This window comes from Protopterus annectens, chromosome 4.part1 (assembly GCF_019279795.1).
Source record: "Protopterus annectens isolate FY-2018-M chromosome 4.part1, PAN1.0, whole genome shotgun sequence".
NCBI classification, from domain to species: Eukaryota; Metazoa; Chordata; order Ceratodontiformes; family Protopteridae; genus Protopterus; species Protopterus annectens.
In genome coordinates, this window is record NC_056734.1 from 432,505,565 (window position 1) to 432,523,825 (window position 18,261).

An 18,261-nucleotide genomic window follows, 5' to 3' on the forward strand; every position below is an offset into this window, starting at 1 on the left:
CCTCTGCCTCTAGGGGTAAACTGACCACGTGAATCCGGCGTGACTCCTTGGGATTTACGGAACCATCTTCCCACCCTTCTGTCCTTTGGGATAAGGCCTAGAAGGGTGGAAAACGGACTCAACAGCAGAAAGAGTCTTGCTGTCCTGCTCACACCTGGTCAAGGTTTCCTTCACCTGAGGGCCAAACAAAGCTGACCCATCAAAGGGAGAATTTGTGAAGGACGCCTTAAAGGGATCCAAAAATCACATAGCCGCATCCAGGCTTGGCGTCTAAGAGCCACACCTGTGCCTGCGGCTCTACTCCATCCGCAGCATAAGATATTAGCCGCATGGAGGAGTTAGCAATGGAATTGAGGGTTCCTAGCTGCGAAGCAATCTTTTCTTGAGCCCCTGCAGCTGTAGGATCCTGAACTACTTCTCCCAGCTCCTTCAGGATATCTCTCTGGAGTCTGGTGAAGTGACAAAGATAATTCAGCGAACGCATAGCAAAGGTCGCTGAGGAAAACATCCGCTTGCCGTACCTATCCATGGTCCTAGAGTCCTTATTAGGAGGATGGACGGGCACAGAAGGATCTGCAAGTTCCTTTTTGGTGGCCGCAGCCACCACCATGGCATCAGCGGAGACACCCTTGGTAAGGAATTGTTTGTCACTCGGGGCAGTGATAAATTTTGAAGGCCTCCTAGGGACTGGCTCTACAGAGTCAGGAGCTGCCCACCCCTTTCGTGCAATAACCTGCATCAGGGGTCGCAAGGCGGAGACACCCAGGAGGTGGAGGGCCGAGATCCAAACGCCTCTAGGTATACTGACTCATCCTCAGAGGGATTGTTGGTGGGCCAGTTTCCCCTCTGTTTTAGAAGTTCTAGGATGTCTGAGAAGGAGACATCCTCAGAGGGGGATCTAGGGGATCCCTCTGACTCATCAAAGTCAGTATCCGAAGTGACAGACTCGGGGCAGTCTACATGCTTCCTCTTACAAGTCCTCTTCCTAGGAGGATCTCCCGAAACATCAGGAGAATCCTCGGAAGAGGGGGAAATTCCCAATGGGGAAACCTGAGGCGGAGGGCCTCTGGGTCCTGTAGCAAGAGAAGTGGCAGAGATGTCAACAGGTACTATAGAGGGAGGAGCTACGGGAACAGACTGCTGACTGATACCAGTGGCCAGTACACTCTTCATCACCTCGAATGCTCCCCTCCCAGGCAGGTCCGAGAGAACCCACTCCGAAGAGCTAGGAACTCCAGGGACCACCGAAAGGGAAGTCTCCGAGGCAGATGTCGGAGCCGAGCTCACCAAGGCCGAGGCTCCAAGGGGAAGAGCGGGCTCGGACAAGGGTCCGATGCCACTCACACCCTCGGAGGAGACCATGGAAGCCCGACCACCGAATCCCTCTAAGGAAGAGGAGATAAGAGTAGAGGCTGAAGGAACAGAAGGGGGTATCCATTCTCCAGCCGTAGCAGTAACCATGCCGAAGACTCCAACTCCAAGCTCTGGGGTAGAGTTGAAGGAGGAACTGTAATGGTGTGGACCAACAGTCGTCTGCTGAGACGGACTGTGTAACATTTGGGCCAGTACCTGTGACTTGAGTAATCTACTGACCACTCTCTAGGTCATGATCTGACAACCTGGATGACCTTGAAGATCGGCTCCGGTGGGTCCGTTCCGATAGAAGAGGTGAAGCCGAGCGAAGTATCGGCTCCAAGGAAGGAGACCTCGACCTCTTCCTGGAATGAGCCATCGGAGCCGATACTATAGATCCTGTCGGAGCCGACTTCTCAGAGCCGACAGAACGCCTCGATGTATCGGCTCCAGCCGGGCCGATACAGCCACCAAAGTAACGGTGTCGAGCCGATCGGGCCGACACCGATGCCTGCCACATGGGTGTTGGAACCGAACGGAGCCGACATCGGTGGACAATAGATTCGGCACCGATAGCCATCGGTGCCAAAAGCTTTGTCAAGCCAGAATCGGCTCCAGCCGAGCGATCTCGACTCAATGCGAAGTCGGAGCCGAGGCCACAGGCTTAGATACAGAAGCCTGGGCCTTGGCAGGTTTTGTTGATTTTGGTGGAGCCGACTTAGCCGGAGAGCCCTCCGGCAAGAAGGCCCCTAAGAATCAACTTATTAATCTCTCCTGCAGGACTCTCTGGCTGAAGGAGTGACAAATAGCACAGGAGTCCTGCAGGTGAAGAGGGCCCAGACAATACAGGCAGAAGTGTGACCGTCTGTCAGAGACATCTTCTGACAGCACGAGTCACACTTCTTAAAACCTGAGACCCTCTCCTTTGACATGGTGCCGAAAAACACAACACACAGACACACCAGTCAAAATTAAATTAAACAAAATACCAAGAGGTATTCTATAAAAAACCAACACACACACCCTAACAGGGGGGGGATGGGATAGGGAAAATTGACTAACAAAAAATTAAAAGAGACAGGGAATTTCTGTCAGAAAGGATAGAAAAATAAACTTAAACTATCAATAAATTAGTTTTATACTAAAAAGGGGCTTGAAAAATCACAAATGTGAACAACTTACCAGGAGCTGGTAAAAAGAAGACCTCCTAAGCGAAGCGGCAAACGAGATCTGGGTACTTACTGCCTTGCATCATGGGATATGGGGCTGCCTCGAGCTGGTAAAAGGAGTTCTCGAGCTAAAGCAAGTGCCGAGTCGGAGCCGAGGATCGGCTCCGAACCCATCAAGCAAGAATGAAGGCGAGATTGACAACTTAACATAGAGTATATTTTGTGGGGGGGGTTTTTTTGTTTTTTTCAGGAAACAGCAGAAAAACACACAGAAAACACTGTAAATGCTATAAACAGGCTAGTGCACTTTAGTGTGTAGCCTACAACAGTTATACAATACAAAAACAACTTAAATTGATATAAAACAAGTGCAAAAACCATAAAAAGCAGAAGACAAATGCAATTTAAACTTTTTAAAGCACAGATCAGTTAGAAATTCACTTTTTAGGCGGGAAAAGGCAGTCGGAGCAAAAAAACAGAGGAAAAAATACTTAAATTTGGAAAAGTCTCTCTTGGGTCTCTCTGTTGCCTGCATTACTCTGCAGGACACCACGAGGAGCTGTGCAGAGTTGTATACTGGTGCAAAACCACTCAAATGTGGGTTTTAAAGCAGGGAAACTGAAAGAGATAAGAATTGACCCAAAACGGCCAATAAGCTACTAGTTTCAGGGCTGAGACCACTCCTCCAGGGACAGATAGGCTGCTCATAGCTCCCCACTCTCACTGGTGAATAGGGAAGCTTCCTCCTATCCAAGTAAGGATATGGACAACACAGGAAACTATACCACAGTCCGGAATTCAGCAAAACCTGAAATCTGGACTAATCTAGTTCAGCAAATGCGGGAAAAGAGAATATTTTTTTTGTTTTGTTTTTTTTCAGGAAACAGCAGAAAAACATACAGAAAACACTGTAAATGCTATAAACAGGCTAGCGCACTTTAGTGTGTAGCCTACAACAGTTATACAATACAAAAACAACATAAATTGATATAAAACAAGTGCAAAAACTGTAAAAAGCAGAAGGCAAATGCAATTTAAACTTTTTAAAGCACAGATCAGTTAGAAATTCACTTTTTAGGTGGGAAAAGGCAGTCGGAGCAAAAAAAAGAGAAAAAAATACTTAAATCTGGAAAAGTCTCTCTTGGGTCTCTCTGTTGCCTGTATCACTCTGCAGGACACCACGAGGAGCTGTGCGGAGTTGTATACTGGTGCAAAACCGCTCAAATGCGGGTTTTAAAGCAGGGAAACTGAAAGAGATAAGAATTGACCCAAAACGGCCAATAAGCTACTAGTTTCAGGGCTGAGACCTCTCCTCCAGGGACAGATAGGCTGCTCAAAGCTCCCCACTCTCACTGGTGAACAGAGAAGCACTTCCTCCTATCCAAGTAAGGATATGGGCAACACAGGAAACTATACCACAGTACGGAATTCAGCAAAACCTGAAATCTGGACTAATCTAGTTCAGCAAAGGCGGGCAAAGAGAATATTTTTTTTTTTTTGTTTTTTTCAGGAAACAGCAGAAAAACAAACAGAAAACACTGTAAATGCTATAAACAGGCTAGCGCACTTTAGTGTGTAGCCTACAACAGTTATACAATACAAAAACGACTTAAATTGATATAAAACTAGTGCAAAAACTGTAAAAAGCAGAAGGCAAATGCAATTTAAACTTTTAAAGCACAGATCAGTTAGAATTTTGCTTTTTAGGTGGGAAAAGGCAGTCGGAGCAAAAAAACAGAGAAAAAAATACTTAAATCTGGAAAAGTCTCTCTTGGGTCTCTGTTGCCTGTATCACTCTGCAGGACACCACAAGGAGCTGTGCAGAGTTGTATACTGGTGCAAAACCATGCAAATGCAGGTTTTAAAGCAGGGAAACTGAAAGAGATAGGAATTGACTCAGAGCGGCCAATAATCTACTACTTTCAGGGATGAGACCACTCCTCCATGGACAGATAGGCTGCATAGATAGGCAACACAGGAAACTATACCACAGTCCGGAATTCAGCAAAACCTGAAATCTGGACTAATCTAGTTTAGCAAAGGCGGGAAAAGAGAATTTTTTTTTTCAGGAAACAGCAGAAAAACACACATACATGTATTTATGTTACTTTTGGTTATCAATTGTTCTATGTCCATCTCTTTAGAACACTACCTTATCCATTTATTCAGTTTTTTGTAAATAATGTTTTATATAGAGTTCAATTTTATTATTATTTTCTGCAAATTCCAAAATGGCCACTGGGTGGGAGTATTGTTCACGAAGAATATAGCTTTGTCAAGTTCATTATATATGCTTTTATGTTTAAATATATTATACATGTGACGATTCAACCTGATTTTACAATGCTCAGTTTTACAATTTTGCACTTCATTATATATAATTGGTTATATACATCATAGGTTTTATAATTTAAACATTTATTAGTTCAAAAAAGTTTAAAATGCATGAATTTATGTATACATATTCATGAGATGATGTTCTATCATTATTGGTTAATTTAAATGTTTGTCAGCATATAAATATGTGGAGTTAATTATTGATGTTTGTCTGATAAAGTCTGTTGTGTAGAAGACGAAAAATGCGATGATTCATTAAGCGTTTTACGTTGGATTACTTGTTCAATAAAATACCATTTTATTTATAGTTCTCGGCTGTCCGGTGCTTCAGTTTTCCTCTCACAGTGTGTTTCTTGGTTATTAGTTGATCTTCGCACTGTTCCTCACGTTGTGGTTATTTTTTTTCTTAAATAATGTCGTTGCATAATAGCAATAACTCACTTCTGGGTGTGGGTAATGCTGGATTTACCCACGGTTGGCTTTGTTTTGGCCACTCGGGCTTCGCCCTCATGACCAAACCACATCAACCGTGGGTAAATCCAGCATTACCCACACCCAGGCATGGGTTGTTGCTATATTACACCTCTCTCTCCAATGTGTCTACCATGCATTTGCATAATTTTATACAAACAAAAAAATGTTATTGTTGACTTATTGAACTATATCAATGTAAAATTGTTACTTAGTTTCTTTTTAATGCAACTTGAACATTATGCATGTAACCCAATATATGTGAATCTTTTTGCTATAACTGCTATTATATCAATATCGTTTAAAATTGTACTTGTTTAAAATGTACTACTGGAGTTTTTCTCCTCGGGTCTCCACTGAAAATGGGCCACAAGCCCAGCTGGACAAACCCAGTTAACAAATGTCAATAAATAAAATAAAAATAAATAAACTACCTGTAGGAGAACCATATAAAATATTATACTGGATGTAGTCGGTATAAGCAAGGTACTGAAGTTTATTAGGCATCTTTCTCTTTTTCTTTTTATTGTATAAATTATTTTAATTGGACTTGTGTGATTTAAAAAACAAATCCTATTTACGGCATACACCAGAATCAAATTACTTGCATTTGTGTGTTTATGTTTGTATAATCCAATATTATTGTTTTCTATGGACTAATTGCTTAAATAAAACAAATTATTACCTACACATTTTTACTGGCCATTTCACTGTCTATAGATTCTGTTTGGTTACCTGTGATTTCATCTCATTGTGCTTGAATAACCAATAAAAATAAATAAAAAAATGTATGGTAGGACTTTAAAATAGAAAAAATTACACATTCTCACACATTAGTGGTCTTTTCCACGCTGTTAAAATGCTAGAGTACAGGAATCGGTGAATTAGTTTGCCTTCCTATTACTTAATACATGTTAGAAGTATATTTAGGAATACCTCACTAATAAAGTACCTTGGACAGATTCATGAATACTCTAACTGTTTATGTTATGAACTAAAACAAAGCCTTTCCTTACTCATAAGCATCATGAATCGAGTCTATATGTTATTATGTTTGACTTGCTGCTCCATCCAACACTGCTGGTATGCGCAGCACTACAAAACAAACATGGTATTTGCTATGTAAGAGGCAGTCCTTGAATGAGTCTTAAAATGGCTAACAGCATTGAAGAGGTATCATCTACTTTGCATAAAATCAGATTATATGATTGCATCAAGTGGCTTGTGTTGCAAACAAGCATCTTTAATTGTGCTCAAACAGTACCAAGGAAATAGCCGACATCTGTAGTTGTATGCAGACAGTGCATGGCTACACTCATTAAGCAAAGACTGCTGCCAATTACCCAGCCTCTATCCTGTTGACCAGTCATTATAAAACTCCTACATAAGCTGCTGACTTGTATACCATGCATTCAGCAGCACCACCTGCTCTTCTACAAACAGCACAGATTCTAGTATGGATGAAGTCCCTAACCAGTGGCATCTTCCAAAACGCTGATAAAGACCTCTTCAAGGGTACCCTGCTTACAGAACTGACAAAGACTTTTGATGTCAGTGAGTATTATCTTCTTCTGAACAAACTAACTGAAACTGGTATCAGCTCAGAAAACACTACTTGATTTAAAAATGTCCCCAAGGATCTTCCCAATCTGAATCAGCACATATTATCAAAGGTGTACCACAAGGATCCATTCTTGTCTCCCCACCTCTTTTACATTTTTCATTAACTAACTTCATCGTGACCTTCCCCATCTCCCACTCTTCCTCCCCTCAAAAGACATGGTCATTTACTGGTCAAGTCATTCTCATATGGACATTCAGTCTCAAATCAAATCATGAGCATAACCAATGGCTCATAAACCACAAATAACTACTCAACTCCTCCAAGACCAAAAGTATGCTTTTTTGAACTCCACAGAAAATTCACCAAGCACCTAACTCCTTAAATTATACAACCATACCAAAAAAGAAAAAAAAAAGTCACTTTTAAATACTTTGGATTATGACTTGATCAAGCTCTAAAATTCACATTCCTCATCAACAGAGTGAGAGCAAAAAATATACAACCTTCGCTTCTAGGCAAAATATACCTCCACCTTTTTTTTTGTCTTAACCAAGCAGATCAGTTGCTGGCAAAGGCATAATCTTTTATTATATAGAATATGAGCTCCCCATTTTCACATCCACCTTCCTGAAAAAACATGACCACACTCCAGATAATCCCAAACAGCAGTAACCAATTTATTACAAACTCACTTCTCCATAATCATTATTGCATCATCTTGGAGAAAGATATAGAGCTACCAATACAACCATATACTCTCTTTGCAGCTAAACATTATAAAACAAACTTCTCCTACAACCTGAGGTGCTCCTCGCAAGACACATCAACAATAATTACCTCTAGAACCACACTTCACAACACTGCACATGCTTTTTCCTTTCAGCCACCTAATCTTTAGTAAGGTCTCCCCATCAATCTAAAGGAAATCAACTCTTACTCCACATTCAGCATGCAATTAAAAAAACTCTGCTTCAACCAAGACAAATGTTTTTGCTTCAACACACTACAGAACTTGAGCTCCTCTCCTCTCCCTGTCCTCACAGGATTATTGAAGGCAGACCCACTTTAGGAACTAGCGTAGATATTGTGCATTGCACTCTCCTTGGTTACAATAATGTACATGCACAGTTTTTCTCTGTAACTAATTTGAACTACTCTGTTATTACCTACATTTTTTTGTGATGTGTTTTATATTTCACATAGGCTGAGCCTGCCATTGGTCAGTATTGATGAATGTGCCACATTACATGTGCCATTCTGGTAGAATGGTAAAGTTACAATAATCTCAGCTGCATCGTCAGCAGTTTGTATTATGAAATGTAAGGTTATGCACTGTGTAGATGAACATTTCTGGGGTGTCTCTGCAAGGGACTTTGGCATAGCATGAGCGATGTTATGAAAGGCAATACTGGTATTTAACATCTTTCTTTCTGAATTTAAATTGCTTGCATTCTGCTATTGAAAACAATAAATAATGTCCTGCTCCACTATGAATCTTTATGATCAAAATCTTGCAGTACACCTGTTGTGCCCATCAACTGCAACTCAAGTACAAACATTCTTCGAATGCATGTATTTGAGCTGCTTATTTATTGTAAAAAAATAAGCACCTTTTATACGGAGGCAAGACACCCATGCAATCCTCATGTAGAAAGAAAAGATCCCATAGCATCCATCAAAATGTATTAATCTTATTCTGAGGTCAGTGTACCTCAGAGAAGTTATAAATGTCCAAACAAAAAAATGTGTTATTAGCAGACAAAGTGACCTGAATTACCACAAACACAGCAATTAAAAAAAAAGGCTGGTTTGGAAAAATTGAATAGAGCACTAGTCTCTAGAGAGAAGTAAACAATAGATAGGATGAGCTTTGACAAAAAAAAAAAAGCTCATGTCTATTTTTATTTGAAATCTAGTGTTTCATTCTATGTTTACTAAGTTAGATTTTTTTCTTTTAACTGGAAACTCCTGGATCATTCTTCCTCTGAAGTTCACTTACTTTGGAGCACCATGGTCTCACAAATTAATGAATACATAAATTTTACTATACAATGAAGTCAGCAATAAAACTTTGAGAACTTGCCAGTGGAAGTCAGCAAACTCAAGCAATGTATATCCAGTTTGACAGAACAAGAAAATTAAAGTAAACCTTCTAGTATGGGTACCTGAAATCCAATGTCAAAGGTGATGCATCATAAACTGTTTGTTTGTTTCTTTCGGCTTTTCCCGGTTAGGGGTCGCCACAGCAGAACTCCGGTCCGCTAATGATTGGCAGTAGATTTTGATGTGCTGGCTTGCCGGGCCTAACACGTAACCTTCAATGAAGGAACGCCCATTCACGCATGTCGCCACAGAGAAGACGCTCTAACTGAGAATCGAACGGGCAACGTCTAACTGTGAGGCGACAACGGTACCGCAGCACCACCACCGTAGTATAGATGCATCATAAACTGTATATATATTTTTTCTTTTACATACTGTGAAACATAATCAAAAAATAAAAATGTTCAATGCGTTTAATTGCTGATACTGGAACAATACTTAGAACATTAAACAATGAGAAAAAGGCCATTTTGTTTGAAATTATTGCTTTTATTTAATAGAATAACACAAGTGCACAAAGAAAAAAAGCACAACTTTCATTAAATAAATATTTAAATAAGTAAATAGGCAATGGAAAACAATTTTATAACAGCTCATTACTTTAGAAGAATCTAAGAAAAATATTTTAAAAATACATACAATGCACTTTACTTAAAAAAGAAGTACAAAACTGAGAATACAAATTTGCCAGTCTGTGTATATTAGACATAAGAATGGCTAAAAGTACATAGGTTACTACATACTTAAGTTTCTTTCTACTGAGTATATAACCTGCCAGACATTTTCACAGGCATATACCTGACATCTGAAAGTTTAAACATGAGTATGCTGCAAATAGATATTCAAAGTAGGTTCTGACTCTCTAAAGTAAACAGATTATATTCATATACATAATGCAAGTTATCCTCATCAGATCCCTGTCAATCTAAATTAAATAATATAGGCCACTAAGAAATCCTGCAGTTTAAATAGCTAAAAAATGTGTTCCTTTCAGTATCTGCAAAGAATGCTAAACAGTGCTAATTAAGTATACATTGCAACTCTACGTAAACACTTAATAGTGCAAGACAAGAACTGTGACTTTACTGTGCTTTCTTGAAGTCACAGTGCACATTACACAAAATCAACACTATAAATTTAAAAAGTCTCACTTTTGAAACAAAAAGTGAATACCACTTAGTTGTTGCTATTTTCCATCTGTGTAACATACTCAATATGTATACATTAATATATACATTAGATAACATACAAATTAAAACATCTTTATTCCATGATTTAAAGATGATGACATAAAATACCATTTAATAAATCATTGCACACTTGTTTGATCTGAAATGACATAAACCTAATCAAATGCATTTTTGGTTCCTTGGTCAAAAATATAGTTATTTGAAATTGAATGATGCAATTTATAAGCCAGCAACAAGAACAAATAAATAATCAAATAATCTAGAACAGCACAGCTGTTCTTTGTGAATAGAATTTGTTTTATTTATTTTTTTACATTAGTTGTTTAAAGGCCATGAGCCACATTATTTAATCCATGCAATAATAGTTTCAGGCATTTTTCATAAGAACCATTAACTCCAGTCACAGTGAACCATGGTCTCCTCAAGATAACTGGCTGATGGAAGTGAGTTCCCATTTCAAGTAAATGTACAGAGCATTAACTTTTCTTTTTCTTAAGTCTGAGTACCATTTCAGTATTCTTTTCTATATGGGACTCTAGCCACAGATTTAGCACCTGCCATCATGAGTTGCATATATAGGTTCTCAGGGGCTCTACAGCTGGGTATTAAAAGAATAGTCTCTAAGGGTTTCTAGCAACCCTGTGCCCTGTCTTCCATTTTGTGTTTTGACATATGGTATTGGGTAGAGAGGGGAGTTTAATGAATGGCATTCCTTTACGTAAACCTGATGCTTGCATTCTGTTGAAAAATCTCATTTACTCCCACTGATACTAGTGTTTATATGGTCTTCACTCACAATATACAAGTACTGCAAGCTCACACATATGCACATGTAGACACACAATATGCATACATATGCATTCATACTCACACAAATATACAGACAGTAGTATAACCTCCACTGCAGGTGTTACCATTCATCATAATCAGTGTGAACAGCCACTTGAAAATGCATTTGAACAAATAGTGAATAGTCTGATGATGTTTGAATTTTTGATACATTTACGGCCATAACTTTTTATATCAATGTAAGACTTCATTCTTCTGCAATCTGCCTTCATGTGAAATTGTAACGCTCAACTGAAAATATTAAACGGATAACCTCTAATATGTTTACCCTGCTATATACTTCCCTGCTCATTAATAAAAATCAAAGAATAGAGAATGTTGAATTTTTTTGCTGTTTTATAAATATTTCCTCAGTATTACTAATGATAAACAGTCAACGTTTAGCAAGATGACATCCCAAATTAAGTGAAAACAGTCTTTTTCTATGCATGTAGTCTAGAAAGAAATATGGAGGCAGACATAGCCAATTCAGAAAATGAAGTTTATTTTTGAAAGGATATTATGGCAATAAAAAGGCCAATTTTCAGAAAAAGGGACAAATTTAAGTAAAATGATTAGCATTCACGGTGACCCTTCTTATCTCTCATAGCCCAATACTTTATGTCAACCATCTCATCACTCATGTCGTCATAATAATTTCCTCATTTCAGATATTTATATTAAGTGCCACTAAAACAGAACTGCACTACACTAGACCATTTCAGTTTGAAATATTTGAAAGGGTGGGTTATTTGAAGTATAAACAACTAAGCTGATTGGATGTACATGGAAACCGTCATAACAAAACTGTGTACACTATAACACATCAATATTAAAAATATACTTACAAGTCTGAAGTAAGTGCAAAATAACAGGACCAGCCATAGTACAAATAAATATACAGTAAGTCCATAAATATTATTTCAGAAAAACTGTTAGGAATGATTAACTTGGAGATAAACATGTTACATGAGTGTGGAATTAGGCAGTCTACAGGTAGGATTCAACACATAATTGCAAAATGAACAGGTATTTCCCATTTTTACTTCTCAGTGAAAAATCTGTAGCATAAACGATTACAAGACCTTCAAGATAAGGTGCTTCAACATGCATTTCAAAGGGATTTGAAGGCTGAGTGAAATAAATAAACGTACTATATATTACAAGCTAGTGACATGAGAGATGGACTTATTACAGTGTCCATAAAAAAGGAAAGGCTGTTGGATTTCATTAAATTATTGTGTCATAGTCATCACTTTTAGTTGAGGACATGTAGTGGGCTCAACAGCAGCCTTTTGCTAAACTAGTACATTGTGAAAAAAGTGCAGTTGCTGAGGACTGCTGCAATACTAAGGCTAAGGTTACTGAAACTTGGAGGTAAGTGAGTATAGTCACTTACCTGTGAGGTTTAGCATCCTCAGAGTTAAGTGTATTTAGATTTATTGGGCTGTAGGAAGTAAAAAGATTGTCTCCCTGAAATAGATTTTTTTTATCAAGTGTTTTTGTAATAGCAATATTATTTCCACAAACACTAAGTTCATGACCTCAGTGTCTTGACAAGAATCTAATTTAGCTAACATAACATATTTCACTCTAGAACATAGTTTTGACAACACCAGTTGTTCAGTTTAAAAGTGGGCCAATGCTTATAAATCTCCTCTAATGAACTTATAATACTGATTTATGTTAGGGTAGATCCACATCTAAAAACAAATACAGATTTCAAATTGCTGGAAGTTTCAAAAAGGTACAAGAACATCCATTTTAAGTGCAATGGCAATTACAATTATTTAGACAGTCAGGAGATTAGTCAATCTGTCCACATTTCATATCCTAATACATTGATCTTTTTGAGGAAATCATCATCCATTCTGAGATATCAGCCTTGTAGTATACTATCCAGTCATGTGACAATAGGAAGTAGGAAGAGGAAATCATGATCCATTCTGAGACATCAGCATAGTATTAGACTACCCAGTCATATGACAACGGGAAGCATGAATTAATAGAAACACTCTATTTTTCCAATATATAAGACATATGTGATTGAAAGAAACAAGTGCACTTCTGATACCACAGAATCTCACTGTGGTACTTTTACAATTTAGGAAATGCTGCTTTGTTAAGTAGTGAATGCTGTTTGATCCATGGGTTTACATTTTTACTGGACCTGTAGATATAAGTAGTTTGGATGAAGCAATGAAGATTCTTTGAGTACATGATAAAGCAATTAACTTAAAAGATTAACAGCGGTTTCTGTTCCAGCTTTGCTTATAAATGTGTACTGTATTATGTATTTTCAGACAAAAAGAATTATCAGTGCCATGGTATCAAGGGATAAAGCTGTAACTCCAGTCTAGGCGACCCAGTTTTGATTAGCCTCTTGGGGGTCAGAGGTGCTAGCAGACAGGGATGTGTGTGCCTTTCCCGGGTGATGAACATTCATCTAAGTGTTCCATGGAGGGAGGAGGGTTACCTATAGGAAGATAGCCCTCAGTCAGCATTATGAGATGACCACAGGAGAAGGAGGAGGGACAAAAATGATGGTAGGTCATAATAATAATAATAATAATAACAAAACTCTCCCTCACAGAAACTGTTGCCAGAAAGAGCCCCCAAGATGCCCATAAGTTCCACACTGGTTTCAACCTGGAATTTGATTTAAGTCAAGGATATAAGGAGAAGGTGACAGACCTAGTGATGGATAGGGGGCACTGGGGTAAAGATTACTGGGGGGAGGGGATACAAAACTGTAATATCAGGAGTGAAAAATGTATTTTTGTCAAAGCTGCAAAAACAGTTGCAATTTATTTTTCAAAGCAAAATATTATTAACTATTGATGCTCTGTTTTATGACATTATGTAAATTGCATCTATCATGGACTTTTGAATTATTTTAAAAAGTTACTTTATTTATTTCACTTCTGATATATATTGTACCCTTTCTGCCATTTGTGTGTCTGCCTTACCATGGTGTCATATTAATTTTAAATGAACAGGAGCAATTATTCCATAAATTCATTTAGCAGACTATTATACAGCATTCTTGGATATCAGAAACTTCAGCTTCTCAGTACATTCACTTGGTCATTATTGGTTACATACTGCCTAATTCTACACAGAATGTCTGAAGTAACCACCAGATGTTCAAAAATTCATTGAGGAATGACTCAGTATAAACACGTTCCTTTAGTGACAGAAAATATGAAGTAATGAAATGAAAGCTGGGAAGTGGGGGCTGCTAAACATAGACATATTTGAGAGACAGAAAATATTAAAACAAGCATATGTTATATTTTATAGTACAAATATATAACTGTTTTGAACAAATATTTATAAATGGTGTTAAGTGCTATTTTTTTTTGCAGGTGACTAGTTTATAAAATGCCATCATGTTTGCTTAACTTTAATACAACAGTATAACGACTATCACAATCCTACACCCTTTTAGGAGTAACAAATGTGCTCTCAAAACAAACATTAAAACAAGCCTACCCCTTACTTCTTTACAAAGCATACCCTGTAATACCTATTAAGTGATGCATGCCCAAGCTTTTTTTGAAGGCTTTAAGTATCCTCATATTTGCTGTTTCAACACACAAGCTGTCTTGTGAGTCCAGCACTACTGATATTGCCTGCAGCCATATTATCAGCTCACAGTTTCATTTTGAGTGGCAGGTTGAGTTGTATTTGTATTAGGTAGTATACGTGAAAGAACCTAAAAACTACTTTTCTTGAAGCTGTTAAATTAACAACATAGTACACCCGTCCATTCTCTAAATATGTTCTCAACAGTCAGGGCTTTTAAGAAGCCAAGTCATGTTTTCTAAATTTTCAAAAATGTAAAAGCAGTTGAACACTTGCATTCCTGATGCAGTGCTGAATAATTAGGTCATATTACTAGAACTGATAAATTAAACAAGTAATTCAAAACATGTATGCTGCATACCATGAGTGAAAATCAAAGAGCTTTTAAATAGGCTGTTTTATATTGTTTTTTTCCTCAGGTGACTTCAAGAGTTAATGACGTGTAGAAGAAAATGATATTAAACAAAAACATTTGCCCGTCTTAATGAATCTTCCTAGAAAACAGGATTTAATTTTGAAATGCTGACATGAGGCAACAGATTGTATTTTAGACACCAGAATAAAGTGTGTTAACATATTAAAGACAGTCTAAAGTCAAAGGCAAAGAAATAGCAAATTCTACTTTAAAAAAATCACTGTGTCACTTTGACACAAATTAAAGCCATATAAGAATTACAATTAAAACAATTTTTAGAAGTATAACTGCAATATGCAATATATTTTATTATATAAAACTGTATTTAAAATTAATTCTGAATTAGAACTCGTCTATTCACGTACTGTATATGTACATCTTCACTGCCAATATTCCATATACAAAAATCCTATAGAAACTACACAACTACAGCAAACCCAGCAAGCAACTGTATTGACTGCTATAGCTGGTTACTCCATTATTTGGTCCTGCAGGGTATTCCAGCACTAGATTTATTTTAATTGTTTAAGTCAACCAAATGAACTGCCTTATGATCTTTGAAACCTGATCCACTAATAATCATACTCTATAAGTCACTGTCAACTTGAGAAGTTGTATCTTACAGGACAGAGGGTGTACATATAATTTTCTTTTTCTTCTTTTTTTTGTTGTTGTTGTTGACTGGCTGTTAATCTTATGAGTAACACTGAATCAAGTGTCAGTAAACAGCTCTTTATCAGTTGTCACTTAGTTCTGTTAGTGAATTCAAATACCACTACAGTATTTCGGAAAATGTAACCTCAGGTCAAGCATTCAAATTATATAGCAGTATCCCAGAACACAGTTTGTTGTTTCGTATAAGGAGCCGAGCTGTACTTTTTTGAGCCAGCATTTTTCTTCCAGCTTGGCAAAATGGGCATACTGTCCTGTTTACAAAGTCCTTTTTCTGTTGTCTGCCGAGCTTTTATCTCCTTGCACAAACATCGTTTCTTCTCAATCATTTCCAGCATTGTGTTGTCACCATATATCCACTGCATATATGTTACCTGTCAGCAAATAAAAATAACAATTAATTTGCTATTAATGTCTTATTATGATCATAAGAATCACTCTCTCTCTCTCTCTCTCTATATATATATATATATATATATGTATATATCATCATCACTTAAGAAAGCCATCACAATATTAACAACAGTTTATTTGTGAAGACGTATGTAGCAAGCTACGAGAGCAAATTATTCTTCCAAACTTAATATTTAAGTAGTCTTAATTCACTCCTCCTTCTTCCTTTTCATTCTCAGGTACAAGGGTTCAACATTGTACAGCAATTACTAGCTTGGCAACATCTACTCTTTCCAGGAGCAGCTGGACATTTTTTGAGGGTAGGGGGTGGCTGATGTTGAATGCACATCCATTTACAAGACGCCAAAATCACATAATGCATTTATAAAAATGAAGAAAAGCACAGCTTTTACATAAACCTAACATCTACACCCTTAACATTAAAGACAACATATAGGTGTATGTAAGGGCATAGTCCTTGTATTCAGTGAAACAGAAAGAGCAAACAGTAGCTTTACAGTACAGCAACCCTATATGTAGGACCTAGCCTCTAGCGATATCCAGCTGTGACCCAAAGCAAAGATAAAGACAGAGAATGGTACTGAAAATAAAATGATATCAATGCACAAAACAAGCATCTTGATATGTATCACAAATCATAAAACAAGCAAAATGGCCTGTTTTAACACATGTACACCTAAGGGCACAGAGACAATGCGATGCCTGCACATAAAGTGCAAAAGCCTTACAAACCTTGCTCATGTGGCAATACCTGAACCATCCATGCTCTCAAATGTCTTACTGCACATCTGACATGGCATATGTATTTTGTGTAAAACAGAAAGCCCATGTCAGTAGAAATCACCACCACATTCCTGGTCCATGAATGATGTTTAATATTCGAACCACAAAGAGAACAATCCTCATTAAAAATGACTAGCTCCCATCACAACATAATGCATACACAACATCTCAAAATTTGTCACAAAGTTTAGTGCTTTCATTCCTAAATTTAAATGGATTTCCTCAGAACAAATTAATCATGCCCACTCAAGACATTTAAATAGCCTCTCCAATTAGATCCAACCTACAATTTAAAGAAACAGTGCCTTTTTTTAAAAGCTTTCACTCATTGTCCAAATAGGTTATGTAGTGTTCAAAAGCAACACAAATTACATAAAGCCCTTACATTCAAATTTCAAAGGGTAACATACACTAATTTAAATTCTTTATTTTTTTAACCATAAATGTAGTTGACCTCTTCACATCCATCCCCCTTATTGAAGGGTTAACATTATTTAATGAAGCCTTGATAGACTTGAAATTCTTGAATAGTAGGGAGATAAGATTTTTTAATGGAATGCATGGAGGTTATTTTGGAAAACAACTTTGTTTTGAAGGGGACATGCAAAAACAAATGAAAGGTGACTCTATGGGAGCAGCCTCTACACCCATGTGATACTGCACCAGTAATCAAGGAGCCTCAATCCTCACCACTGGCACCAGTGGGGGACATAAACTGGGAGGATGACAAGTACACACCCAGTATCTCCAGATGCAGATCTATGCATCAAGTGCAATTTTCCTTAAGAGCACACAGAGACCACAGTCAGTCCGGGGCTGGTTTCTCCCTCTTTCTCCAGATCCCCCATAAGACTCCCCACTGGCACAGGTACAGAATTAAGATTCAGCCAAGTGACCAAGCCAAGACCAACAGCATTCTCTCTGTCCAACCAGAGCTTTGTGTCCCTGCCCAAGTAGCTGACACACACACACACACACACACACACACACACACACACACACACACACACACACACACACACTCTCAGGTTTGATTTACATACCTGGGAGAGGCTGACATAGATTTACTAGCTATGCCCCCTTCTGGCCAGACTATAAAGTAATTACCACTCCCACTGGTCAACACCTTATCAGCTACTTTAAGGTTCTTAACAAAGGGTGTCCAGTCTTACTGTGTAATATTAATATTAACATAAATGGTAGTTTGAGCAAGGCTATTAGGAGTGGCCCACACAGTGTCACCAAATAAATATGCAAGAACTCTCAAAACTTAAATATCTCTACATAGATCAGCTACAATGAAATGTGTAAATATATTTAATAATAAATAATAAAAGAACAAGACAATACTAAATATATATTCACAGTGACATC

At 37.8% G+C, this 18,261-nt stretch overlaps 1 protein-coding gene across 1 annotated transcript in view; it reads right to left on the minus strand.

Annotated features, from left to right (window-relative positions):
* Positions 1-9,537: 9,537 nt before the first annotated feature.
* The window catches only part of LOC122800900 (neuronal tyrosine-phosphorylated phosphoinositide-3-kinase adapter 2-like), a 394,493-nt gene continuing 385,769 nt past the window's right edge, over positions 9,538-18,261 (minus strand). Inside the window, exon 3 of the mRNA XM_044070243.1 lies at positions 9,538-16,064. Coding sequence (XP_043926178.1) covers positions 15,837-16,064 — 228 coding nt within the window. The 3' untranslated portion in view covers positions 9,538-15,836. The remainder of the gene's footprint in view (positions 16,065-18,261) is intronic.